Consider the following 25,571-nt stretch of genomic DNA (forward strand, 5'->3'; position numbering starts at 1 on the left):
ATTTTTCTACTGATTCCACAACTTCCCACTTACCAAAAGCTTCACATCTTTTATTTTGAAATTCACACCCAATTCCTTTTCCCTTCTCATTTCTACATTTTTCAACCGATTCAACCCATTCCAACTTTCAACTGTTCATCATTTTTCTACCTATTCCACAACTTCCCACTTACCAAAAACTTCACATCTTTTATTTTGAAATTCACACCCAATTCTCCAATATTTCCGTTTCTCCTTCTCATTTCTACATTTTTCAACCGATTCAACCCATTCCAACTTTCAACTGTTCATCATTTTTCTACCTATTCCACAACTTCCCACTTACCAAAAACTTCACATCTTTTATTTTGAAATTCACACCCAATTCCTTTTTCCCTTCTCATTTCTACATTTTTCAACAGATTCAACCCATTCCAAATTTATTCACTTAATTCACCTTATTCTTCCCACATTCACTCCCATTCACCCCCACTTCCACTATGCTTACACAATTCAACCCTTGACCCCCAATTCCAGTGTGGCGGCCATCTTGGATGACCCTGAAGTGCCACCAATGAACCCAGAATGAACCGGAAGTGGCCCAAATCAAACCGAAAGTGACCCCAAATAGACCGGAAGTGACCTCAGGTAAACCGGAAGTGACCCCAAATCAAACCGGAAGTGACCCCAAATGTACCGGAAGTGACCTTTTTAGACCGGAAATGACCCCTAATAAACCGGAAGTGACCTCAGACGAACCGGAAGTGACCCAAATTAAACCGGAAGTGACCCCAAATAGACCGGAAGTGACCTCAGGTAAACCGGAAGTGACCCCAAATCAAACCGGAAGTGACCCCAAATGTACCGGAAGTGACCTTTTTAGACCGGAAATGACCCCTTATAAACCGGAAGTGACCTCAGACGAACCGGAAGTGACCCAAATTAAACCGGAAGTGACCCAAATAAACCGGAAGTGACCCCAAATAGACCGGAAGTGACCTCTGGTAAACCGGAAGTGACCCCAAATCAAACCGGAAGTGACCCAAAATGAACCGGAAGTGACCTTTTTAGACCGGAAATGACCCCAAATAAACCGGAAGTGACCTCAGCTAAACCGGAAGTGACCTGTTTTAAACCGGAAGTGACCCAAATAAACCGGAAGTGACCCAAATTAGACCGGAAATGACCCGAATCAAGCCGGAAGTGACCTTATTTCAACACTAAGTGCCCCAAATAGCTACATTTGCGCTTACGTCTTCGTTTTTTGTCCGATATAACCCGTTTCAACATTTTTACCCCAAAAGTGAACCTCCTGAGGCCGTTTTTTTTGGTTTTGTTCCAAATCTAGAAAGATTTTGGCGCAATTGCTTTTTTTTATTTTCCCATTCATTCTCTATGGGGATTCAACATTTGCTCTAACTTCTACATTTTTTAACTGATTCAACCCGTTCCAACTTTCAACTGTTCATCTTTTGCCTACCTATTCCACAACTTCCCACTTACCAACAATTCCAAATTTAAAATTCAACCAAATTCTCCAAAATTTCGTTTTTCTACTCTAACTTCTAAATTTTTCTACCGATTCAACCCATTCCAACTTTCAACTGTTCATCTTTTGCCTACCTATTCCACAACTTCCCACTTACCAAATATTCCAAACTTTCAATTTTGAAATTCACCACAAATTCTCCAAATATTCTACATTTCTCAAGTAATTCAACACGTTTCAACATCGTTCGGCAGCATTCCCCGAAAAAGTTATTCATACATTTCGCCTTCACACGCAATTTCTCCAGAAATTGCAAAATTCTAGTTTATTGTGTTATTTGTTTATTTATTATTTATTCATCACTCTTATTATTTATTGTTTGTGCCTTCTTGTTTTTATATTGTGTTGTTTACTTGTATGTCTATCGTGTAATATGTCTCGTCACCGTGGGATAGAGAAAACGTAATTTCGGTTTCTTTGTGTGTCTTGACATGTGAAGAGATTGACAATAAAGCTGACTTTGACTTTGACTTTGAATTGTGTAATTAATGTTTCTGAAATAGTACTTTAAGGATTAATTAACGCACTTATTTACTTATACAAATTTCTCCACTAGATGGTGCATTTTTATCCAACTATACTGGCATATTGATTTGAATGTGTGTGTGTGTGTGTGTGTGTGTGTGTGTGTGTGTGTGTGTGTGTGTTTTAAATGAGGTAATATGATCCAGGAGATGTCCTCTGGTGCAACAAATTGTGGCTGTAAATTTATTGACAGTAAATGCTTTGGCTGAAGACGTGCCAGGTAAGTGAGCATCAGGCCAGCCTGTTTGTATACTTGAATTAAAAACTTCATTTTCAATATGTTATCATTTATACAGTTTGTGGAAGTAATGTTCATTAGCTCTAGCGACACACATCATCTACATGTTGGGCAGGTTAAGAAGAGCTATAGGGTACATATCACATTTTTTGCGACATGTAATTTATTTTGAGTGTGTGCATTTTCAGACAGGGCAGCTTTCTTAAACAGAAAAGCATTTTAAACATCAAGGCCTGCCTGCTGCCAACAAGTATAGATTGAACAGAGATTACATGTAGAGTATCCATTTCCCTCAGCATGTCTTTAGTATGTTGCAGAGACAAATATGTCATGAATTTCGCATCAGCTGTTTGTTTCACTCAGTGGGCGGTAGTTAATTTATGTGTCAGTTTGCCTCAAGAGGTGAAAGTTGACCCTAACAAGGTGCAATATGGAGTGTTCCGCTTGCTCTTACTGTCGTTGAATAGTTGGAGGATAAGCTTACAAGTTTAACATTTGCAACGGATTACGTGACTGGTATCAATTAGCGCAGCGAGAGTTGTAAAGACAAGCGGACTATCGGTTGTCTCAGTCAGTTTGACACCTGATCTGATTTTATTTTTGTTTTGTTTTTGAGGTTCTCATTCAGACAGCCCTAATTAAGAGTCACAAAGACTTACAGAGTTATTATAGGTTGTGGTAGTCTTACACTTGATCTGTTTTTATTTTGTTTTATTACATTCTCACCAGGCCGACGTAATTAGGAGTATTAAAGAATAATCTTGCTAGTTTGGTTGTAATATGAATAATAAGGGAAATAAATCTTATTACATTGTGATATTGCTTTGAGTATGTGCATTATTTTCCAAGCCAAAATTAATGTCAGTCGTCGAGAGTAATCTCATTTCCTGATGCTATGTTTTACTGGATGTTTGTTTTTTTGCAGAGACAAATTCACAAACCATGGGTAATAAAACTTGTAGCTTCAAAGGTGCTATTTGAAAAGCTACAGTGAGAACTGAATGAGACATAATCATAGATGCGAATACATTTTATTGCAAGAAGCCATTTCAACAGCTACTTCATATTATATGATTTCTGTTGAATGTCCTCCAAGGGTGGTCCCTTATTCAGCAGCGTCAGACTAGGGGAAAAAAAACATGAACAAATATTAACTCTATTCAAGTTCACCAAGCAAGTGTTGTTAATCAGTCTGTAGTCACCTTGCCAATATCACGGCTCTTGGCCCTCAACTTGTTGACCTGGGACTCTGCAATGTCAGCACGCTCCTGAGCTTCCTCCAGCTCATGCTGGACCTTCCTGAACCTGGACATGTGAGTATTGGCCTGCTCCTCCTGTGGAAGATTTAGAGATAGGACAGAGTAAAAAAAAAAAGTAATTATAGCCAATATGGAAAATAAATTTTGAAAATGTACTCACAGCCTCCTCAGACTGCCTCTTGTAAGACTTGACTTTGAGCTGCAATTTGTCCACCAGATCCTGAAGTCTGGTTATGTTCTTCTTGTCCTCCTCAGTCTATACAAACAAAAATTTGAAAGTGTTGAAATGTGGCTTTTTAAACTTGAGTGGCAAAGAAGATACCTGGTAGGTCAGCTCCTTCACTCTTCTCTCATATTTGCGTACGCCTTTAATAGCATCAGCTCCACGTTTCTGTTCGGCATCAACTTCAGCTTCAAGCTCACGCACCTGACGAAGGAAACACATTTGTCCGATAATAAGATTGATCTCAAGTCCGGTGTGATGCTCAAAAATAGTTGTAAACAAAATATAGTTGTAAACAAAATACCATAACGTACTCTAGACTCGAGTTTCTGGAGTTGCTTCTTGCCACCCTTCATGGCGAGGCTCTCGGCCTCATCCAGGCGGTGCTGCAGGTCCTTGACAGTCACCTCCAGGTTCTTCTTCATCCTCTCCAGGTGAGCGCTGGTGTCCTGCTCCTTCTTCAGCTCCTCGGCCATCATGGCAGCCTGAAATCAAGAGTGTTGTTTTGATATTTCAAAATATTGATTCCATTGGCAGGCCCGTGTTCACGTTCTCACTCACATCAGTGATGGCCTTTTTGGCCTTCTCCTCAGCATTTCGTGCCTCCTGAACAGCATCGTCGACCTCACCTTGAACCTGAACAAAGTCAGCCTCCAGCTTCTTCTTGGTGTTCAACAGGCTGGTGTTCTGAAAGTGACAAAGTTATGAATCAGAACTGTTTCGTATCCGAAAGTGAAAGACATCAGAACTATTGTGCACGAACCTGAGAGTGAAGCAGTCCGACACGCTCGCTAGCATCAACCAGCTCCTGCTCGGCCAATTTGCGGGATCTATCCGTCTGTTCCAGAGTGGCTCTCAGCTCCTCAATTTCAGCCAGCATCAATCCGTTCCTGCGCTCTACCATGGCAACCTGTTCCTTCATGTCTTCTTGTCCTCTAATAGCATCATCCAGGTGCAGTTGAGCATCCTAGCAAAGAGCAGAGCATTTTCTTTAATTCCTTTAGCCTCCAACTGTTTGAGTAATAATCATAAACTCACCTTGAGTTGTCCCTGGACATTCCTCAGTTGCTTCTGGGCTTCAGCAGCCTGTCTGTTGGCGTGGCTCAGCTGAATCTCCATCTCGTTGAGGTCTCCCTCCATCTTCTTCTTGAGCCTCAGGGCATCGTTCCTGCTCCTGACCTCAGCGTCCAGCGTGCTCTGCATGGAGTCAATCACTCTCTGGCTGTTCCTCTTGATCTGCTCCATCTCCTCGTCCTTCTCGGCCAGCTTTCGATCAACCTCGCCCTTGACTTGGTTGAGCTCGAGCTGAATGCGGAGAATCTTGGCTTCCTCGTGCTCCAGCGTGCCCTTTGGAGAAAGTTGAAATTGTCGCTTTGCTTCACCAAGTTGTGTGTTAACCAATTGAAGATATACATTCCTTATGAAATGAAGACATTCAAAGTACATTCTATTTACTGTACCTCTGCCTCCTCCAGTGCTGTCTGTATTTCAGACTTTTCACTCTCCACTGTCTTTTTGGCCTTTTCCAGCTCATGGAGGGTCTTTCCACTCTCACCTATCTGTTCAGTCAAGTCAGAGATCTCCTCTATAGAAGAATAAACACAAAATATGAAACATCCTTAAGATAGTGGGAATGGAAATAAACAATACTTTGGAAACTCTGCATTAATTTAAGTATATCTAGACTAGACTGGAGCCATCTCAACATGATCAAAATACAGTACTTTATATGATAGTGTTGAAATTGTACTGTTGCTAACAACACCTTTGGGTGTAAACAGCAGGGTTAATCATCTTGGTTGCATAAGCTAGTTTCATTTCAGTCATAATGACTCACGCTGCAGGTTCTTGTTCTCCCTTTTCAAGGTCTCCAGCTGATCCAAGGCCTCCTCATAAGAGTTCTTCATCTTAAACAGTTCAGTGCTGAGAGAACGGGCCTCCTTCTGGGAACCTTCCAGCTCTGCCTGGCTCTCCTCGAATTTCTGCTTCCATTCGGCCATGATCTGGACATATTTAGATTTTTTCGTATTGAAGTATAGTGAACTATGGAGTCGTCACAATATTTAATCGCTCGCTCACCTTATCAAAGTTCCTCTGCTTCTTGTCAAGGTTGGCAGCAAGGGCATTGGCTCTCTCCACATCAATCATGAGGTCCTCCACCTCACCCTGGAGCCTCTGCTTGGTCTTCTCCAAAGAGGCACACTTGGAGTTCACAGCCTCAATGGACTCCTCTGCTTCCTGGAGACGCTGGGCAAGCTTCTTTCTGTAATGGGCAAAGATTTTTGGGTTGTCATTTGCAGAAAATCCCTGGAAACATTCTACCCTTATGTCAAAGTTCCTTACTTGGCCTCCTCCAGCTCCTCAGTGCGCTGGATAGCATCGGTCTCATACTTGGCCCTCCACTGTGCCACCTCGCTGTTGGCCTTGGACATTCCTCGCTGCAGTTCGGCTTTAGCCTCCTGCTCCTCCTCAAACTGCTCTCGGAGCAGATCGCAGTCGTGGCGGGCAGACTGAACTGCATGAGCCAGGGCATTCTTGGCCTGATGAAACCAACAAAATCAATTTGAGTTATTGTTTTGGTTTGTATGAAAGAGAAACCTTCAGTGATCGTTTGAAGCAAGGCTCGTGTAACTTGTGACACAGGAGAAGGATTGCATCCTGTTTATAGTATCTTCTACCTTCACTTCTTCCTCATTCAGCCTCTTGAGCTCGTCCATTTGCTGAGTGAATGCCTGTTTGCCCCTCGTCAACTGAGAAACAAGGGCGTCCTTCTCCTCAAGCTGACGAGAAAACTCACCTGAATGCAAATTCGGAGTATTAGTATTTGAACATTCACATTGCAAATTTCATCACAGTTTGCCCACAGTTGACTTACCATTCTCCGTTTGGAGTCTTGCCTTCTGTATAGCGATGTCATTCAACTGACGAGCATTCTCATCGTATTTGGATTTGAGCTCTCCACACTGGTCTTCAAGTGTTCTGCACATTTTTTCCAAGTTGCTCTGTCATCATAAAGGATAAGGGATTGTCAGCATTTAGTGTGTCATCAAATAGATCCAAATAATTTCATTTTGTCATTATAATTATTCTTGCCTTGGATTTGGACACAGCCTCCATGTTGCTGGAGAGGTCATCAATCTCCATCTTGTACTCGCTCTTTTCCTTCTCCAGCTTCTGCTTGACACGCTGGAGGTTGTCGAGCTGCTCGCCCAACTCTGCCACACTGTCAGCCTGCTTCTTGCGGAGAGCGGCGGCCGTCGCCTCATGCTGCAGGGTGGACTCTTCAAGATCCCGACGCAGCTTCTGGAACTCAGCCTCCCGCTTCTTGTTCATCTCAATCTGAGCGGCCGTTGCTCCACCGGCTTCCTCAAGCCTCTCGCTGATCTCCTCCAATTCCCTGGAGAGGTCAGACCTCTGCTTCTCCACCTTAGCCCGAGCTGCCCTCTCAGCTTCAATCTCCTCTTCCAGTTCCTCAATACGAGCCTAGATGGGACAATAGTATTGTATTGACTGAAACCCAATGAGATCTCATGGCAAGTGTAATTAATGTACCTGGAGTTCCTTGATCTTCTTCTGGAGCTGAGCACCAAGGGACTGTTCATCCTCAATCTTGCTGAGGAGCTGACTGGTCTCAAAGTCTTTCCTTTGAGTAGAAAGGAGAAAGACATGCTACGTCTTTGCAGCAGTAATCAACAGAAACCACAAGTTCCAATCTGATTCTTTCTCTTACTTCTTGAGTTTTTCATCTGATTGTTGTTTATCATTCTCCAGATCCATTATGGATTCCTGGGCCAGTTTCAGGTCACCCTCAAGCTTCCTCTTGGCTCTCTCTAGGTCCATGCGGATCTTCTTCTCTTGCTCCAGGGAGCCCTCAAGCTGTTACATCGCATTATTTAAATGACAATGAGTCATGATCCTTAAAAGATATTCTACCTGAGTCCACTTGAATCATTTATGTGGCCATGATGGTGTTCTTACGTCATCAACTTGCTGTTCCAGCTTTGTCTTGCCCTTGGTCAGAGTGTTGACTTTGTCTTCCTCTGCCTGCAGATCATCCAGTGTTTGCTGGTGAGTCTCTTGGAGGGCTTTCTTCTCCTTTGTCAACTTGGCAATAATCTCATCTTGAGTTGCCATCTCCTCTGTCAGGTTTTTCACCTAAAATATTTAAGCAACACGTCACTGCCAGGTGTTTCTGCTGGTGAGATTTAAAATGAACTCAAAGTTCACCTTGTTTTCAGTGGCATGTTTCTCCTTTTCTACTTTAGCCAAGGTGAGTTCCAAATCATCAATATCTTTCTTGAGCTCTGAGCATTCGTCCTCCAGCTTTCTCTTCTTCGTGGTCAGCTCAGCATTGATCTCTTCTTCATCTTCCAGTCTCTCGGTTGTCTCTTTGACTTTGGCCTCGAGCTGGATCTTGCTCTTAATGAGCCCCTCGCATCTTTCCTCAGCATCTGAAAGGTGCTCACCTTCCTAGATGCAAATGAAGAGTGTATACAATTTGAGACTGCATTTTGTGCAGGTCTTTACGGAGCATGCCATGTACTCTACTTCTTCCTTACTGCTGCGATTTGCAGTTGCAGGTCATTCTTCTCCTGCAGCAGGGACACCATTTTCTCCTCCAGCTCCTTCTTTTTGCCCAGAGCCGTAGCCAGGTCTGATTGCATCTTATCATAATTCTCCTTCATCTGCGCCAGCTCTTTCTCAGTCTCGGCACTCTTCAGGAGAGGCTTGACCTTGAAGTACAGCTTCAGCCACGGCCAGTTTTTCACATTCATGAAGGAACGGAGGTTGTACTGGATGCTGAAGATAGATTCTCTGAAGGAGGAAAGGAACAGAAGGGTATTTTATTGCGATATGTTTTGGGGGACTGCTGTAGGTTGGATGTACACTAAATGACAATAGACCTACCTCCTCTCCATCATCTTCACAAACTCTTTCCTCATGACATATCCTCTGGAGAGAGCCTGAGTCATGGTCACCAATGCAGCCAGTTTCTCATCTCTCATCTCCTCCAGGGTACCCAGCAGACCAGCTTTGAAGAACACCTAGATCAGCAATTGAAGTAAATACGTCTTTAGCAAATATCTATCCAGCAGAATATGTGGTATGTCTTCTATTTCCATTTGGTACTCTGGAAATGCACCTTTGTGTGTCCAAATCGATACTGAGTGTGATCCACATCAATGGAGCCCAGCAGTTTCTCTGAAGCTTTCTTGTTGTCAATGAACTGTCCATCAGGGATGACACTGGCATTCAATACTTTGTACCTGTGAAAGAAGGCCGGGTGGTTAATCACAGCACATCGTATTTTTTTTTTATTTTTTTTTTTACCAAGTGTGTCACTTTCAGTGAAGACATTTGAACGAATTTACAGCTACCTCTGCTTGAAATCCGCATAGAGGATCCTGCTGGGGAAGCCCTTTCTGCAGATTCTGATACCCTCAAGCACACCGTTACACCTCAGCTGGTGGATGACCAGGAAGTTCTCCATCAGACCTGAATGCAAAAGATTTTAGTCATTTATTTTCTTTTTTCGAGCTACAGTTCAGGAAAATGAGATCGAACCTGGGGTTTTTGATTCGTTGGGAATCAGGCAACGCACAAAGTGAGGATGAGTGCTCCTCAAGTTGGTCATCAGCTTGCCCAAGTTCTCCTGTGACGCAGAATAGAACAGTTCTTTTTAATGTCAACAGAAATTGATGGAAAAGTCCTCTATTTCTTTCAGGTTTTTTCTCATGTTACCCTGAATAGAGCAGAGACAGTCTGGAAAGAACCACCCTTCTTCTTTCCTCCCTTCTTTGCACCAGATTCTAAATTTGAAAATATGTAATAGTTTTATTGCACCTGCATATTCAATGTCAATGCAATTGCTGAATTGACAGCAACCGAATGAGCTTCATACCTTCAGCGGCATTATGGGTGGCATACAACATAGCCAGCAGCTTGTTTGCTGCCTTCTGGTAGAGCTGGACAACGGAGTCATTCAACGGGTCCTTGTTCTTGTCCAACCAACCATTGATATTGTAGTCCACGGTACCGGCGTAGTGAACCAGTGAGAAGTGGGCCTCAGCCTTGCCCTTTGCGGGCTTCGGCTTCTCAAAGGCCTTGGTTTTGCCAAGATGCTGGTCATGCAACTTGTTCTTGAAGGTTGTGTCAGAGGCCTTGGGGAACATGCATTCCTCTTCAAGGATGGAGAAGATGCCCATTGGCTGAAGAAGAGTATTTGTCAGATACTTACAAATCAAGATTTTGAATCAAATTTAATGTTGCCTGATGGATATAGAGTATGTATCGCACCTTCTCAATCAGCTCAATGCAAGCCGCCAAGTCCATACCAAAGTCAATGAACTCCCATTCAATGCCTTCTTTCTTGTATTCCTCTTGCTCCAGGACAAACATGTGTTGGTTGAAGAACTGTTGCAGTTTCTCATTGGTGAAGTTGATGCACAGTTGCTCCAAGCTGTTGAACTACAGAATACAGATATTACCCTTATTAATCCACTGATGTGTTTGTCCGACCTGATTCGATTGTTCTGTGACTCACATCGAAGATCTCAAATCCAGCGATATCCAACACTCCAATGAAGAACTGTCTTGGCTGTTTTGTGTCCAACATCTCATTGATACGGATGACCATCCACAAGAACATTTTCTCATAGATGGATTTGCACAGAGCTGACACAGAATTGTTGACCTAGTAAAGAGATGTTAAGGTAACAATCTGTTTCGTTCAATATGGAAGCTATGACGGAGTCTCAATTTTATTTTCCTTACCTGTGGGACGGTCTGACCTTTGGTCACATATTCATTCCCAACTTTGACTCTGGGATAACACAAAGCTTTCAGCATATCGGCCGAGTTCAAGCCCAAAAGATAGGCAATCTTGTCAGCCACTAAGAAGAGACATTTTATAGTCAGTTTAGACATGAATGCTGCTTTATATTCAGCACTTGGTACATTTCCTAAAATACCCAAGACATACCTTCGGTGCCGTCAGGTTCCGCCTGCTCCTCACGCTGCTTCTGCTTGAATTTCATGTTGCCATGATGCATCACAGCACCAGTCAGCTTGTAGATGCCGAGTTTCTCTTCCCCAGTGAATCCCAGGATGTCAATAGCTGTCTGCAATGTACATTAACCACAGTTGGAGTTTTGGATTCTCATTATCGTACTGTACGAACCTCTTTAATAGTGTTTGAATTGTATGCTTACATCTGTTGCGATGAACTCCTCAATGTCATTGATGCTCTTGACAGTGATTTCACCCTGACTGATCATTGGGTAGTCATATGGGTTGGTGGTGATCAGAAGCCCCTCTGGAGTTAAGTTCAGTGAGCACACAAGTCAATTTTTCAAGTTTTACTGAAGTCTATTTGTCGTGGCATACCGAGCAGCTCGGGCTTGTGGCCTGTCATCAGCTGATAGAAGATATGGTAGCTCCTCTCAGCTGACAGCTGGAAGGTGACACGGGACTTCTCCAGCAGATCTGAGAGTAGTAATTAAATAGGAGAGTGTGGCAATATAAAATTTTATATTGTCCTACCAGACATGAGTATTTAGTGCTTATTTCCGAGTACAGTTTAAACTCACATGTTTCAATATCAGCAGAGGACAGCTTTCCACTGGAGCCAAAATGGATTCTGATAAATTTTCCCTATTTAAAAACAACAGAAGCTTCTTGATTCAGGATAACGCAATGAGTGCTCAAAACAAAAAAGACGATTTGAACTACTTACAAAACGAGACGAGTTGTCATTCCTCACAGTCTTGGCATTACCGTAGGCCTCCAGCAGAGGGTTGGCTGCAACGATTTGGTCTTCAAGAGAGCCCTGCCCAAAAAATTATTTAATCACTGTCCTGCCCCAATCCTGTTCACATGTACATTTACACCATTTACCTGAATTTTGCCTGCTGTTTGTTGTTCAGCCTTCTTGGAACCAATAGCTGCAATTGTTGCAAAGTACTGGATGACACGCTTGGTGTTGACAGTCTTTCCTGCACCGGATTCTCCACTGCATTAGCCAAAACCAAATAGAAATTTAGACCTCGGGTCCTGTAATGTTATCCAACATTATCTGCTTTACTCACGTAATCAGGACAGACTGATTCTCACGATCTATAAAACGAGCATAAATGATTTCAGTGAGCATTTTTACAAAGTAGTCAACATCTAGTTCCTTCGATTAAAGTCTCTTGGCTTCTTACCTGTGTGCATGAACTGATAGGCGTTGTCAGAGATGGAGAAGATGTGGGGCGGGGCCTCAATCCTCTTCTTGCCTCTGTACGCTCCTACGCATGTAGCGTCGTACACCGGAAGCCACTTGTAGGGATTCACCACGACGCAGAACAACCCAGAGTAGGTCTGCAGAAGTAGCCATGAGAAGTGAGACATGTAAAGTTAAGAAATACAGATTGCTAGATAGTGAAAACTCACATAGATCATCCATGACGCGTAACGCTCTTTGAGGTTATACAGCACACAAGGCTCGTTGAGGTGGGTCATCATGGCCATGTCCTCAATTTTGTCGAACTTGGGCGGGTTTCTGGGGTGGATGTCATCCTCTTTCACAGTGACAGTCTAAATGACAATACACTATTAGTCTTGATGAAATTCATTAGAGCATTATTGACAGTCAATCTAAAATCACCAAAATAAATCTGCAGAGTTTAAGAAATAAGGACCGTATCTCACAATATTAGTAGTACATTAACAAGAACTGGAAAATGTTGGCAAGATGTCATACAATCGATTACCTACCTTTCCACCATCAATTTCAACCGTGGCTTTTCCACCCTCCCTCTTGGTGACTTTACCCTTGAGGTACATCTCAGCTGGATCAACCACAAAGTAGGCGCTTTTGGCATCGAAGGGAGCCGCCTGAGCCTCAATCCTCTCCCTCTCGGGCTTCCTGAGGTAAATGGCTGCAGCGCCATACTGCTCCATCTCTGCATCGGTGCTCATGGTGGCACTTGAATGGAGACTGCAAAAAGATTCAAATGGCGATGACCGTTTGCTTTTTCTACAATACATATCCAGTGTTTCAATGTTTGTATGTTGTCTTACCTCTATCTCGTTAAAAAAAATAAATCAAGGGTACTCCGTCCAATTGAGTCTTGCGATGCTGTAAAAAAAATTGAAAAATACTATTTAGTGCAACAGTTTAAATCCTTGTTTTTAACATTATATTGAGTAACTAATTCGAGAATCATAGAGGGTGAGGTAGCTGTTGTTATGTACTGCATTCATACATTTGTGTAAAATTGAGTTGGGATTTATATAATATCACAAATAGTAACGTTTAAAATCTGGCTGTATGGATGCGAAGTGATGTAAAATCAACTATCACTACATCAACTCATCAATCAAGAGTTAAGAAACCAACGCCACACACTCACCTGTGTTGTAAACCTATCAGCTGATGCTCAAGAGTGGGGCTGACTTTTTTATAGAGGGTTGGAGTGCCTGGTCAGCAAGAGACTCACTCAAGTTTGGTCATGGCCCTTCGTCCTGTTGCCTATTTGGTCACTCGGACATTTGTTATTAGAATTTTAAAAATCCAGTATAAAGTTACACCATCTGCTTGAATGGCACAAACCCTTGTGTGAAATTCCAACTAACACTCTACAATTCACTCAAATTAAAAAAAATACAAAAAAGAACTTCTGTATGGTTCCAATTTTAATTTAAAGTGCTTCTTTTTGAAAAATGTGCCAACATGCCACTATTACTTTTTGATCACTTAACTATAGGATGTGGTAACACTAAAATGATGATCACAAGAATATACAGTAAACAGAAATTAATTAAGATCTTTTATTTACAGTAACAATGTATATTAATTCTTTCATGAGAAAGATAGAAAATCATTGCTGCCCATGAGTGAGAAAATTATTGCTGTACAAATGTTCTGCAGCTGACTGGCACCGCCAAGCGAAAGTGATCTCGTTGCTCAAGTCCATTGATATCCTTTGCGAAACAGCCAGAATACTCTTTGTGTACGCTTCCCAATAATGTAGTTCTAGATGTAAAAGAACATAGCAACATGTCATTAATGTCAACCGAGTTTAATTCGGGATAGCTTGAGAGAAAGGATTGATTGATGGCTGGAAGACGCATCTGAATTCCACCGGTGTTTGGTTGCAGGACACTTGCATGTTTGAAATTTTTGTAATGAAAGAAAGACGCTTTCACCCACCCTGAAGCTTTCATTGGCCACTTTCCTAAGAACTATTTTCTACCTTGGACTGAAATGTATATGCAATGCCTAATTGTAAATCTATTCTTAACACCAAATTTTCTGTTTGCTGGTCTGACCACTAAACTCATTTTAAATCTTCAAAACACATTATATTAGCTTCTCCATTTGTTGTACACCATTTCAAAATGAGAAAATACTTATGTAACCTCACCTAATTCTCCATAACATTATTTTGTACAGGGACCCAGTCTCAGACATAAGTGGTTTTCAGTTTCCTGTATACGGTGCATCTCACATTACTCTACTAAAACCAAAGATGCGGTTCTACTCTTACACGCTCAGTCGCCAGCTATGCGTGTCCCTAAATGGGTAAACAAACACTCGGCAACTCATTTGAGATCAGGCCCAAAATAAATTGCACCCAAGCCAATTGAAATTAATCCACTTGCTGTGTATGATACTGTAAGTCGCTGACATCTGCTAATGCTGCGTGATGCATGTGTCCTTGCGGACTTTTGCTGTATGTTTGTTGCTTCACTTTTGAAGACTTTCCTGGTCCTTATAGGTAGAGGACTTGAAATTTATGAATTTCAGTCACTTTTAAATTCGGCCTCTTTTTAGGTATTTTCTCACTGTGTATTAAACCAAGATTCCGAAATGAACTTTACTACAATTGGAATAAGATTTTAGTCTTCAAGCCAATAGTAAGAGTAGGAAATTAATTTTACTGTTGATTTTCAATTATTATTTCGGATTCATTTGCAAAATTAGAGTATGCCTTAAATGCAAGACAAAATATTCCTACCGGGCTTCTTTGTTAAGTCAGCAATCAATGCTGATAGTGCGTTGTAAGACTGCTAGTTCAGTAGCGTGAAACCTCCTTTTCACCACAACAGTTTACATCAACCCATCTATTTCCGACATCGTTTATGCTCATTATCCTCGTTAGGGTTGCAGATGTTATAAAATTCTAGTTACCCTAAAACAAATCCAAAGATTCAAGACAGTAGTAATAAATATGTACTTTATTGATGAACCCTTAATCACAGCATATTTTATGCTTGCTTTTTAAAGGCATCTTCGCGCTCTTCTTACTCAGCGGAGTCGCTCTGCAAAGAAAACGAAAGAAAAAAAAAATCAGTCATAGGAACTGATTCAAAACAATAACGCGCACAGAGATTGCTTCTCGCATGATTGCAGTTGTTACCTTGCCAATATCACGGCTCTTGGCCCTCAGCTTGTTGACCTGGGACTCGGCGATGTCAGCACGCTCCTGAGCCTCCTCCATCTCATGCTGGACCTTCCTGAACCTTGACATGTGAGTGTTGGCCTGCTCCTCCTGTGTTTCAAATAGGCAACAATCACGGTTACGGTAAAGTCAGCTGCAGAATCTTAAGATCTACGCAATTTAACTTACAGCCTCCTCAGCCTGTCTCTTGTAAGACTTGACTTTCAATTGCAGTTTGTCCACCAGATCCTGAAGTCTGCCGTTGTTCTTCTTGTCCTCCTCAGTCTACAGAGAAAGGATTCCATAGTCAGTAAGAAAAGACTTTTATGAACTACAAGTTTTGTTTTTGTTGAGCTTGAGGTAGTTATACCTGGTAGGTCAGCTCCTTCACTCTCCTCTCATATTTACGGACTCCTTTAATAGCGTCGGCTCCACGTCTCTGTTCGGCATCAACCTCTGATTCCAGCTCACGCACCTACAGGGCGCATGATGTGGTGCGTTTGTATTTTGCAATGTAGTGTACAGTGGAATATAGTGTTTATAACTGGATGCATGGAGATTATAGTTCATACCCTAGCCTCCAGTTTCTGGAGTTGCTTCTTGCCACCCTTCATGGCAAGGCTCTCGGCCTCATCCAGGCGGTGCTGCAGGTCCTTGACAGTCACCTCCAGGTTCTTCTTCATCCTCTCCAGGTGAGAGCTGGTGTCCTGCTCCTTCTTCAGCTCCTCGGCCATCATGGCAGCCTGAAATCAAGAGTGTTGTTTTGATATTTCAAAATATTGATTCCAATGGCAGGCCGGTGTTCACGTTCTCACTCACATCAGTGATGGCCTTTTTGGCCTTCTCCTCAGCATTTCGTGCCTCCTGAACAGCATCTTCAACTTCACCTTGAACCTGAACGAAGTCACCCTCCAGCTTCTTCTTGGTATTGATCAGGCTGGTGTTCTGAATGTGACAAATTTATGAATTAGAAGCCTTTGTATCCGAAAGTGAAAGACTTTAGAACTACTGAGCACAAACCTGAGAGTGAAGCAGTCCGACACGCTCGCTAGAGTCAACCAGCTCCTGCTCGGCCACTTTGCGGCATCTATCCGTCTGTTCCAGAGCGGCTCTCAACTCCTCAATTTCAGCCAGCATCAGGCCGTTCCTGCGCTCCACCATGGCAGCCTGCTCCCTCATTTCTTCCTGTCCTCGAATAGCCTCATCAAGGTGCAGTTGGGCATCCTGACAAAAAAAGTAAATAGTAATTTCTATGCCCATTCGTATTTTTTATGCATTGAGTAAAGACCTCACCTTGAGTTGTCCCTGGACATTCCTCAGTTGCTTCTGGGCTTCAGCAGATTGTCTGTTGGCGTGGCTCAGCTGAATCTCCATCTCGTTGAGGTCTCCCTCCATCTTCTTCTTGAGTCTCAGGGCATCGTTCCTGCTCCTGACCTCAGCGTCAAGAGTGCTCTGCATGGAGTCAATCACTCTTTGGCTGTTCCTCTTGATCTGCTCCATCTCTTCATCCTTCTCTGCAAGCTTCCTGTCAACCTCGCCTTTGATTTGGTTGAGCTCGAGCTGAACGCGGAGAATCTTGGCTTCCTCATGCTCCAGTGCTCCCTGAAGGGAAGGGTTGGGACATTGCCTTTGGTTACCCAAGTTACATCTTATCGAACCAAGTAAAGAAATCCATTTGTTCGCACAGTCACATCAAATCAAGACATTTGAGAAAATTTGTTTTACCTCTGCCTCCTCCAGTGCTGCCTGAATTTCAGCCTTCTCACCCTCAACAGTCTTTTTGGCCTTTTCTAGCTCATGGATGCATTTTCCACTCTGACCAATTTGTTCAGTCAGGTCGGAGATTTCCTCTAAATATTAGTAAACATAATAAATGAATGGCAAATCTTTCCTTTTACACCATTTTTTTTTCCAATTGAAAAAATCCCATGATGTTCTTAGGAAGTAAAAGATTCTAACGCATATCATTTCATCCACTTTAAGAAGGAATAACTCACGCTGCAGATTCTTGTTCTCCCTCTTCAAGGTCTCCAGCTGATCCAAGGCCTCCTCATAAGAGTTCTTCATCTTGAACAGCTCAGTGCTGAGAGAACGGGCCTCCTTCTGGGATCCTTCCAGTTCTGCTTGGCCCTCCTCAAACTTCTGCTTCCATTCGGCCAGGACCTGGACAGTTTTAGATGTTTTGCATTGAAGTACTTTGAACTACTGTAATTCACTCAGAACCTTCAATCGCTCGTTCACCTTATCAAAGTTCCTCTGCTTCTTGTCAAGGTTAGCAGCCAGGGCATTAGCTCTCTCCACATCAATCATGAGGTCCTCCACCTCAGCCTGGAGTCTCTGCTTGGTCTTCTCCAAAGAGGCACACTTGGAGTTCACAGCCTCAATGGACTCCTCGGCATCCTGGAGACGCTGGGCAAGCTTCTTCCTGTAATGGGCAAAGATTTTTCGGTTGTCATTTATGAGCAGAAATATAGCTACTCAGAGTGTCGAAGAATTAAAATTACTGTACTTACTTGGCCTCCTCCAGCTCCTCAGTGCGCTGGATAGCATCGGTCTCATACTTAGACCTCCACTGTGCCACCTCACTATTGGCCTTGGACATTCCTCGCTGCAGTTCAGCTTTAGCCTCCTGCTCCTCCTCAAACTGCTCTCGGAGCAGATCGCAGTCATGACGGGCAGACTGAACAGCATGAGCCAGGGCATTCTTGGCCTGATGAGCAAACAAACAATTGCTATTTGTTGAAGTCGATGTCCTATTTTATTGTAGCCTTTTTAATATGGATCTTTCAAATATGGTCATATCAGATGAAACATGGATGTTACCAGTTCTCTCTTAAAGGATCAGGTTATCCATTCAGAATTTACCTTCACTTCCTCCTCAACAAGTCGCTTGAGTTCCTCAATCTGCTGAGTATAGACCTGCTTGCCCCTGGTGAGCTGGGAAACCAGAGCTTCTTTCTCCTCAAGCTGGCGTGAAACCTCACCTAAAAAGGAAAGTGACAAGGGATCAATGAACATGAAGGCCAAATCTAATCATATAAGATCATGTTATCTTCTGACTTACCATTTTCTGTTTGGAGCCTTGCCCTCTGGGCACTCATGTCATTGAACTGACGGAAATTCTCATCATATTTGGTCTTGACCTCTGCCAGCTGGTCTTCAAGGCTTCTGGCAATTTTCTCCAAGTTACTCTGTAATTGAATTCTCAATATTTAGCATGATGTGATTGTAATTCAGATAGAAATGTCACCCTCATGGAAATGTCCTTGCCTTGGATTTCGCAACAGTCTCCATGTTGCTGGCGAGGTCGTCAATCTCCATCTTGTACTCGCTCTTTTCCTTCTCCAGCTTCTGCTTGACACGCTGGAGGTTGTCGAGCTGCTCGCCCAACTCTGCCACGCTGTCAGCCTGCTTCTTGCGGAGAGCGGCGGCCGTCGCCTCATGCTGCAGGGTGGACTCTTCAAGATCCCGACGCAGCTTCTGGAACTCAGCCTCCCGCTTCTTGTTCATCTCAATCTGAGCGGCTGTTGCTCCACCGGCTTCCTCAAGCCTTTCGCTGATCTCCTCCAGTTCCCTGGAGAGGTCAGACCTCTGCTTCTCCACCTTGGCCCGGGCGGCCCTCTCAGCCTCGATCTCCTCTTCCAGCTCCTCAATACGAGCCTAGGTGGGACGATATTACTGTATTGACTGAAACCCAATGAGAGCTTCTCACGGCAAGTGTAATTAGGTGAGCAATGTACCTGGAGTTCCTTGATCTTCTTTTGGAGCTGAGCACCAAGAGACTGTTCATCCTCAATCTTGCTGAGGAGCTGACTGGTCTCAAAGTCTTTCCTTTGAGTAGAAAGGACAAAGACATGCTACAACTTTGCAGCAGGAATCAACAAAACCACTGTTTACCATATGATTCTTTCTCTTACTTCTTGATTTTTTCATCTGATTGTTGTTTATCATTCTCCAGATCCATTATGGATTCCTGGGCCAGTTTCAGGTCACCCTCAAGCTTCCTCTTGGCTCTCTCAAGGTCCATGCGGAGCTTCTTCTCTTGCTCCAGGGAGCCCTCAAGCTGTGACATGTCATTTTTGGGTAATGTAAATGAGTAATCTTTGAATAATATAACACAGATGACAGTCCACTTGAATCATTTATGTGGCCACTGTGGTGTTCTTACGTCGTCCACTTGCTGTTCCAGCTTTGTCTTGGCCTTGGTCAGAGTGTTGACTTTGTCTTCCTCTGCCTGCAGATCGTCCAGTGTTTGTTGGTGAGCCTCTTGGAGGGCTTTCTTCTCCTTTGTCAACTTGGCAATAGCCTCATCTTGAGTTGCCAACTCCTCTGTCAGGTTTTTCACCTGAAAGATTGCAATTTTGCTTAAGTATTTAAGGCAAGTACTTGATTTAGTTGTGACTGTAATAAATATAAACTGAGTCGAAGTTGACCTTATTTTCAGTGGCGTGTTTCTCTTTTTCCACTTTAGCCAAGGTGAGTTCCATATCATCAATATCCTTCTTCAGCTCTGAGCATTCATCCTCCAGCTTCCTCTTCTTAGCAGTCAGTTCAGCATTGATTTCTTCTTCATCTTCCAGTCTCTCGGCTGTCTCTTTGACTTTGGCCTCGAGCTGGATCTTGCTCTTAATGAGCCCCTCGCATCTTTCCTCAGCATCTGAAAGGTGCTCACCTTCCTAGATGCAAATGAAGAATGTACACAATTTGAGACTGCATTTTGTGCAGGTCTTTGCAGAGTATGCCATGTACTAAGTATCTACTATTTCCCCTACCGCTGCGATTTGCAGTTGCAGGTCATTCTTCTCCTGCAGCAGGGACACCATTTTCTCCTCCAGCTCCTTCTTTTTGCCCAGAGCCGTAGCGAGGTCTGATTGCATCTTATCATAATTCTCCTTCATCTGTGCCAGCTCTTTCTCAGTCTCGGCACTCTTCAGGAGAGGCTTAACCTTGAAGTACAGCTTCAGCCATGGCCAGTTCTTCACATTCATGAAGGAACGGAGGTTGTACTGGATGCTGAAGATAGATTCTCTGAGGGAGGAAAGGAACAGAAGGGTATTTTATTGCGGTATATTTTGGGGGACTGCTGTTGGTTGGATGTACACGAAATGACAATAGACTTACCTCCTCTCCATCATTTTCACAAACTCTTTCCTCATGACATATGCTCTGCAGAGGGCCTGAGTCATGGTCACCAGCTCAGCCAGTTTCTCATCTCTCATCTCCTCCAGGGTACCCAGCAGACCAGCTTTGAAGAACACCTGTGTGGTGTGATTAATAGTTGATTAGACATGCACACAACTCAGAAAAGATGCAGTCCCTGTGTCATACCTTTGTGTGGCCAAATTTGTATTGACTGTGATCCACATCAATGGAGCCCAGCAGTTTCTCTGAAGCTTTCTTATTGTCAATGAACTGACCTTCAGGAATGACGCTGGCATTCAAGACTTTGTATCTGTGAAAGAAGGCTGGGTGGTTAATCACAGGACATCGTATTTGTTTTTTTTCTACCTAGTGTCTCACTTTCAGTGATGACATTTGAACAAATTTACAGTTACCTCTGCTTGAAATCAGCATAGAGGATTCTGCTGGGGAAGCCCTTTCTGCAGATTCTGATGCCCTCAAGCACACCGTTACACCTCAGCTGGTGGATGACCAAGAAGTTCTCCATCAGACCTGAATGCAAAAGACTTCAGTTATTTCTGGGTTGGGTTCTGGTTACAGTTCAGGAAAATGGCTTTTAAGTAAAACATCAAACCTGGGGTTTTTGATTCGTTGGGAATCAGGCAACGCACAAAGTGAGGATGAGTGCTCCTCAAGTTGGTCATCAGCTTGCCCAAGTTCTCCTGTGATGCAAAATAGAGCAGTTATTTTTAATGTCAACAGAAATTGATGGAAAAGCCATCGATTTCGTTCAGGTTTTTTCTCATGTTACCCTGAATAGAGCAGAGACAGTCTGGAAAGAACCACCCTTCTTCTTTCCTCCCTTCTTTGCACCAGATTCTAAATTTGAAAATATGTAATAGTTTTATTGAACCTGCATATTCAATGCCAATGCAATTGCTGAATTGACAGCAACCGAATGAGCTTCATACCTTCAGCGGCATTATGGGTGGCATACAACATAGCCAGCAGCTTGTTTGCTGCCTTCTGGTAGAGCTGAACAACAGAGTCATTCAGGGGGTCCTTGTTCTTGTCCAACCAACCATTGATATTGTAGTCCACGGTACCGGCGTAGTGAACCAGTGAGAAGTGAGCCTCAGCCTTGCCCTTTGCGGGCTTCGGCTTCTCAAAGGCCTTGGTTTTGCCAAGATGCTGGTCATGCAACTTGTTCTTGAAGGTTGTGTCAGAGGCCTTGGGGAACATGCATTCCTCTTCAAGGATGGAGAAGATGCCCAATGGCTGAAGAAGAGTATTTGTCAGATACTTACAAATCAAGATTTTGAATCAAATTGAATGTTGCCTGATGGATATGCAGTATGTATCTCACCTTCTCAATCAGCTCAATGCAAGCTGCCAAGTCCATACCAAAGTCAATGAACTCCCATTCAATGCCTTCTTTCTTGTATTCCTCTTGCTCCAGGACAAACATGTGGTGGTTGAAGAACTGTTGCAGTTTCTCATTGGTAAAGTTGATGCACAGCTGCTCCAAGCTGTTGAACTACAGAATACAGATATTACACTTTACTAATCCACTGATGTGTTTGTCTGAGCTGATTCGAATGTTGTGTGACTCACATCAAAGATCTCAAATCCAGCGATATCCAACACTCCAATGAAGAACTGTCTTGGCTGCTTTGTGTCCAACATCTCATTGATTCGGATGACCATCCACAAGAACATTTTCTCATAGATGGATTTGCACAGAGCTGACACAGAATTGTTGACCTAGTAAAGAGATGTTAAGGTAACAATTTATTTCGTTCAATATGGAAGTTATGACGGAGTCTCAATTTTATTTTCCTTACCTGTGGGACGGTCTGACCTTTGGTCACATATTCATTCCCAACTTTGACTCTGGGATAACACAAAGCTTTCAGCATATCGGCCGAGTTCAAGCCCAAAAGATAGGCAATCTTGTCAGCCACTAAGAAGAGACATTTTACAGTCAGTTTAAACATGAATGCTGCTTTATATTCAACACTTGGTACATTTCCTAAAATACCCAAGACATACCTTCGGTGCCGTCAGGTTCCGCCTGCTCCTCACGCTGCTTCTGCTTGAATTTCATGTTGCCATGATGCATCACAGCACCAGTCAGCTTGTAGATGCCGAGTTTCTCTTCCCCAGTGAATCCCAGGATTTCGATAGCTGTCTGCAATGTACATTAACCACAGTTAGAGTTGGATTCTCATTCTCGTATTGCACAAACCTCATTAATAGTGTTTGAATTGTATCCTTACATCTGTTGCGATGAACTCCTCAACGTCATCAATGCTCTTGACAGTGATTTCACCCTGACTGATCATCGGATAGTCATATGGGTTGGTGGTGATCAGAAGGGCCTCTGGAATGAAGTTCAGTGAGTGTATTTTCAATTTGATACATTTTTGGGGTTTATTTGTCGTGGCATACCGAGCAGCTCAGGCTTGTGTCCTGTCATCAGCTGATAGAAGATATGGTAGCTCCTCTCAGCTGACAGCTGGAAGGTGACACGGGACTTCTCCAGCAGATCTGACCATTTGTTAGAAACACATAAGGATTTATTTGTCGCCAACATTTTTTTGGCCACTCACGTGGGGTCTGAAAACTCACAAGTTTCAATATCAGCAGAGGCCAGCTTGCCAGTCGTGCCAAAGTGGATTCTGATGAATTTACCCTAAATGTTGACCAGGAACGTGTCAGTTGTTCTCTTTGACAGTCAACATGCGGAAATTAAAGCGTTCTCATTGAGCTACTTACGAAACGGGACGAGTTGTCGTTCCTTACGGTCTTGGCATTACCGTAGGCCTCCAGCAGGGGGTTGGCTGCAATGATTTGATCTTCCAGAGAACCCTACAAAGGCACAACCGTACTGTCAACAAAGATTATTAGGAGCGACCATGCTCTTTTGAGTATAATTGTAGTTTTACCTGAATCTTCCCAGGTTCAGCCTTTTTGACTCCAGCAACTGCAATTGTTGCAAAGTACTGGATGACACGCTTGGTGTTGACAGTCTTTCCGGCACCGGATTCTCCACTGGAGAAGATAAGTATATTTCAGTGCAGTGTCTCGAAATTTCAAATGAAATAGTTGTTTTCATGACTTACGTGATCAGGATGGACTGATTTTCACGGTCTAAAATGAGAGAAGTAGCCAAAAATATTAGCTATTAATTGTAGCTACTACAATGTCTTGCCTGCAGGATTTGATAAAAAAAATGTTACCAGTGAGCATGAACTGATAGGCGTTGTCAGAGATGGAGAAGATGTGGGGCGGGGCTTCAATCCTCTTCTTGCCTCTGTACGCTGATACGCATGTAGCGTCGTACACCGGAAGCCACTTGTAGGGATTCACCACGACGCAGAACAACCCAGAGTAGGTCTGCAGAAGTAGCCATGAGAAGTTAGACATGTAAAGTTAAGAAATACAGATTGCTAGATAGTGAAAACTCACGTAGATCATCCATGACGCATAACGCTCTTTGAGGTTATACAGCACACAAGGCTCATTGAGGTGGGTCATCATAGCCATGTCCTCAATTTTGTCAAACTTGGGAGGGTTCATGGGATGAATCTCATCCTCTTTGACGGTGACTGACTGTCAATAGAAAATAAATTATTTAAAAAAATAATAGAATTCTATCACATTTTTCACACTAAGAATTTCGCACCTTTCCAGCAACTCCAAGAACTTCAACGGTCGCTTTGCCACCCTCTTTCTTGACGAGTTTGCCCTTGAGGTACATCTCATCAGGAACAGTCACAAAGTATGCCGTTTTAGCATCAAAAGGTGTATTCTGAGCCTCAATCCTCTCCTTCTCTGGTTTGCGGAGGTAAATAGCCGCCGGCCCAAAGCTATCCATGTCCTTGTCCCCCATAATGGCACCTTTATTTGAGACTGAAACAACGAATAACTATGAATTGAAATGTCCTGATTTTCACGTACGAGACTAATAATAATGGCCGTGTGCCTAATATTGTAACATCATACCTCACTTAAACAAGAACGTGGGGCGCAGTATTTTGGCGCTGGCCTGAAAGCAGTGATAAAAAAGAAAATCATATATATTTATTAGCTTCATTAACAGTTAGCTTAAATATAGAATGAGCTTTTAAAAGAGTACTAAGCCTTACTGCTGGTCTAAAATCAATTAAAGAATTTTTCAAATCATTAAATGTTAAAGTCTATGACACGGGATCACATCAAACTGTTTAATAATAATAATAATAATTTTAAAAAAGTATTTGGATAGTAAACAGCGTGAACAGCACAAACCTGGGTTGGTGAGAAGCCTGCCTGTCAGTTGTCAGTGGATGTGAAGCGTTTGCGTTTATATAGGCGGGACATGAGCATGTCAGCAGATGATCACAACTCGATTTGGGCATGTATCTCTCTCATCATGGGGGACATCCTCTGACACACGAGCTTTGCGAAGCTTTTTCTGTCTGAACATGAAACTGTAAACCAAAAATGTCTGTAGTACAGCAGAAAGAAAATAGTGATGACACACCCGAGATTAAAACAATGATTTTCATCATGTTTTTTTATTCATGAGCAACTAAAACCCCCTTTTCGAGATGCAAATGTCACAAGTGTTAAGTTACGGTGCTTGACAATGTTTGACGTCGCTGAAATCATAACCCACATTTTATAGGGCATTTTTTTTATGACTAAATAAATAAAACGATTATCGTAACATTATAACACTTTAATTTGGCTTGGAACCGATACGGTATGTAATGCAAGTAACTCATCTGGACAGAAATACTTGAGCTAAGCCAATAAAATGTTAGGTGTGACAGTAATGGCTGAAGAATTTCTCCAAATTGACAATGGCTATGAATCCATCAAGCAATCTTTAAAGTCCTACTTTGCTCCAATCAAAAAACTGGAATACATTTAGAATCTGGCTTACTTGACAAATTTTTATTACACTTATTTACAAGATCAGCTGCCTTTACGTCTGTCTCACATAGGTAGCCAACAATTTGGAACCCATCTGCTTGTGAGATATAGTTGCAGAACACTTGTCCCACTCGTCTGCCTCTATTAAAGTCAAACAGATTTAAAGTTCAAGTGCTTGAGACGCCATCCCTTAGAAGGTATTGTGGACCATCTGCCAACTAGACCTATATTAAGTCCCACTCGAATATCCAAGAGCTTCATCCTTGGAATTCATTTGATTCTAAGGATGATGTTGAGATGGTAAATCGCTGTCCTTGTCAACGACACG

At 42.8% G+C, this 25,571-nt stretch overlaps 2 protein-coding genes across 2 annotated transcripts; both read right to left on the minus strand.

Annotated features, from left to right (window-relative positions):
- Positions 1-3,309: 3,309 nt before the first annotated feature.
- LOC133170062 (myosin heavy chain, fast skeletal muscle-like) lies at positions 3,310-12,749 on the minus strand. The gene is made up of 39 exons (XM_061302713.1): positions 12,531-12,749; positions 12,207-12,350; positions 11,978-12,134; positions 11,861-11,888; positions 11,670-11,784; positions 11,509-11,601; positions 11,363-11,426; positions 11,160-11,258; positions 10,985-11,088; positions 10,756-10,894; positions 10,548-10,666; positions 10,318-10,467; positions 10,071-10,241; positions 9,676-9,982; positions 9,516-9,583; positions 9,339-9,426; positions 9,152-9,269; positions 8,917-9,040; positions 8,682-8,818; positions 8,333-8,588; positions 8,001-8,243; positions 7,752-7,928; positions 7,504-7,649; positions 7,326-7,416; positions 6,867-7,256; positions 6,649-6,775; positions 6,452-6,570; positions 6,117-6,313; positions 5,853-6,036; positions 5,611-5,776; positions 5,234-5,358; positions 4,812-5,120; positions 4,537-4,740; positions 4,335-4,460; positions 4,088-4,258; positions 3,873-3,977; positions 3,711-3,806; positions 3,494-3,625; positions 3,310-3,414 (listed from the first exon to the last, which is right to left on the minus strand). The coding sequence occupies exons 1-39, from the start codon at positions 12,732-12,734 to the stop codon at positions 3,397-3,399; spliced, it is 5,811 nt and encodes a 1,936-aa protein (XP_061158697.1). The 5' UTR covers positions 12,735-12,749; the 3' UTR covers positions 3,310-3,396.
- Positions 12,750-14,981: 2,232 nt separating this feature from the next.
- On the minus strand, positions 14,982-24,707 carry LOC133169952 (myosin heavy chain, fast skeletal muscle-like). The gene is made up of 41 exons (XM_061302518.1): positions 24,614-24,707; positions 24,329-24,371; positions 24,009-24,235; positions 23,792-23,935; positions 23,563-23,719; positions 23,446-23,473; positions 23,269-23,374; positions 23,099-23,191; positions 22,952-23,015; positions 22,772-22,870; positions 22,600-22,703; positions 22,373-22,511; positions 22,165-22,283; positions 21,935-22,084; positions 21,687-21,857; positions 21,292-21,598; positions 21,132-21,199; positions 20,955-21,042; positions 20,755-20,872; positions 20,528-20,651; positions 20,321-20,457; positions 19,972-20,227; positions 19,633-19,875; positions 19,368-19,544; positions 19,117-19,262; positions 18,940-19,030; positions 18,470-18,859; positions 18,264-18,390; positions 18,065-18,183; positions 17,713-17,909; positions 17,441-17,624; positions 17,197-17,362; positions 16,925-17,049; positions 16,493-16,801; positions 16,220-16,423; positions 16,019-16,144; positions 15,772-15,942; positions 15,570-15,674; positions 15,389-15,484; positions 15,179-15,310; positions 14,982-15,080 (listed from the first exon to the last, which is right to left on the minus strand). The coding sequence occupies exons 3-41, from the start codon at positions 24,213-24,215 to the stop codon at positions 15,063-15,065; spliced, it is 5,805 nt and encodes a 1,934-aa protein (XP_061158502.1). The 5' UTR covers positions 24,216-24,235; positions 24,329-24,371; positions 24,614-24,707; the 3' UTR covers positions 14,982-15,062.
- Positions 24,708-25,571: the final 864 nt, after the last annotated feature.

This window comes from Syngnathus typhle, linkage group LG17 (genome assembly GCF_033458585.1).
Source record: "Syngnathus typhle isolate RoL2023-S1 ecotype Sweden linkage group LG17, RoL_Styp_1.0, whole genome shotgun sequence".
Taxonomy (NCBI): Eukaryota; Metazoa; Chordata; class Actinopteri; order Syngnathiformes; family Syngnathidae; genus Syngnathus; species Syngnathus typhle.

What these genes read in the sequence shown, in the direction of transcription:
- LOC133170062 (XM_061302713.1), bottom strand. Translation starts at nt 12,734, where the DNA reads ATGAGCACCGATGCAGAGATGGAGCAGTATGGCGCTGCAGCCATTTAC. An exon ending in AGGAGTTCATCGCAACAGAT is followed by an intron (nt 10,895 to 10,984) that starts GTAAGCATACAA and finishes TGTACATTGCAG; the next exon opens with ACAGCTATTGACATCCTGGG. An exon ending in TGCAACTGCAAATCGCAGCA is followed by an intron (nt 8,244 to 8,332) that starts GTAAGGAAGAAG and finishes ATTTGCATCTAG; the next exon opens with GAAGGTGAGCACCTTTCAGA.
- LOC133169952 (XM_061302518.1), bottom strand. Translation starts at nt 24,215, where the DNA reads ATGGGGGACAAGGACATGGATAGCTTTGGGCCGGCGGCTATTTACCTC. An exon ending in GAGGAGCTGGAGGAGGCCAA is followed by an intron (nt 17,625 to 17,712) that starts GTAAGTACAGTA and finishes TGCCCATTACAG; the next exon opens with GAAGAAGCTTGCCCAGCGTC. An exon ending in CAGCACTGGAGGAGGCAGAG is followed by an intron (nt 16,802 to 16,924) that starts GTAAAACAAATT and finishes CCTTCCCTTCAG; the next exon opens with GGAGCACTGGAGCATGAGGA.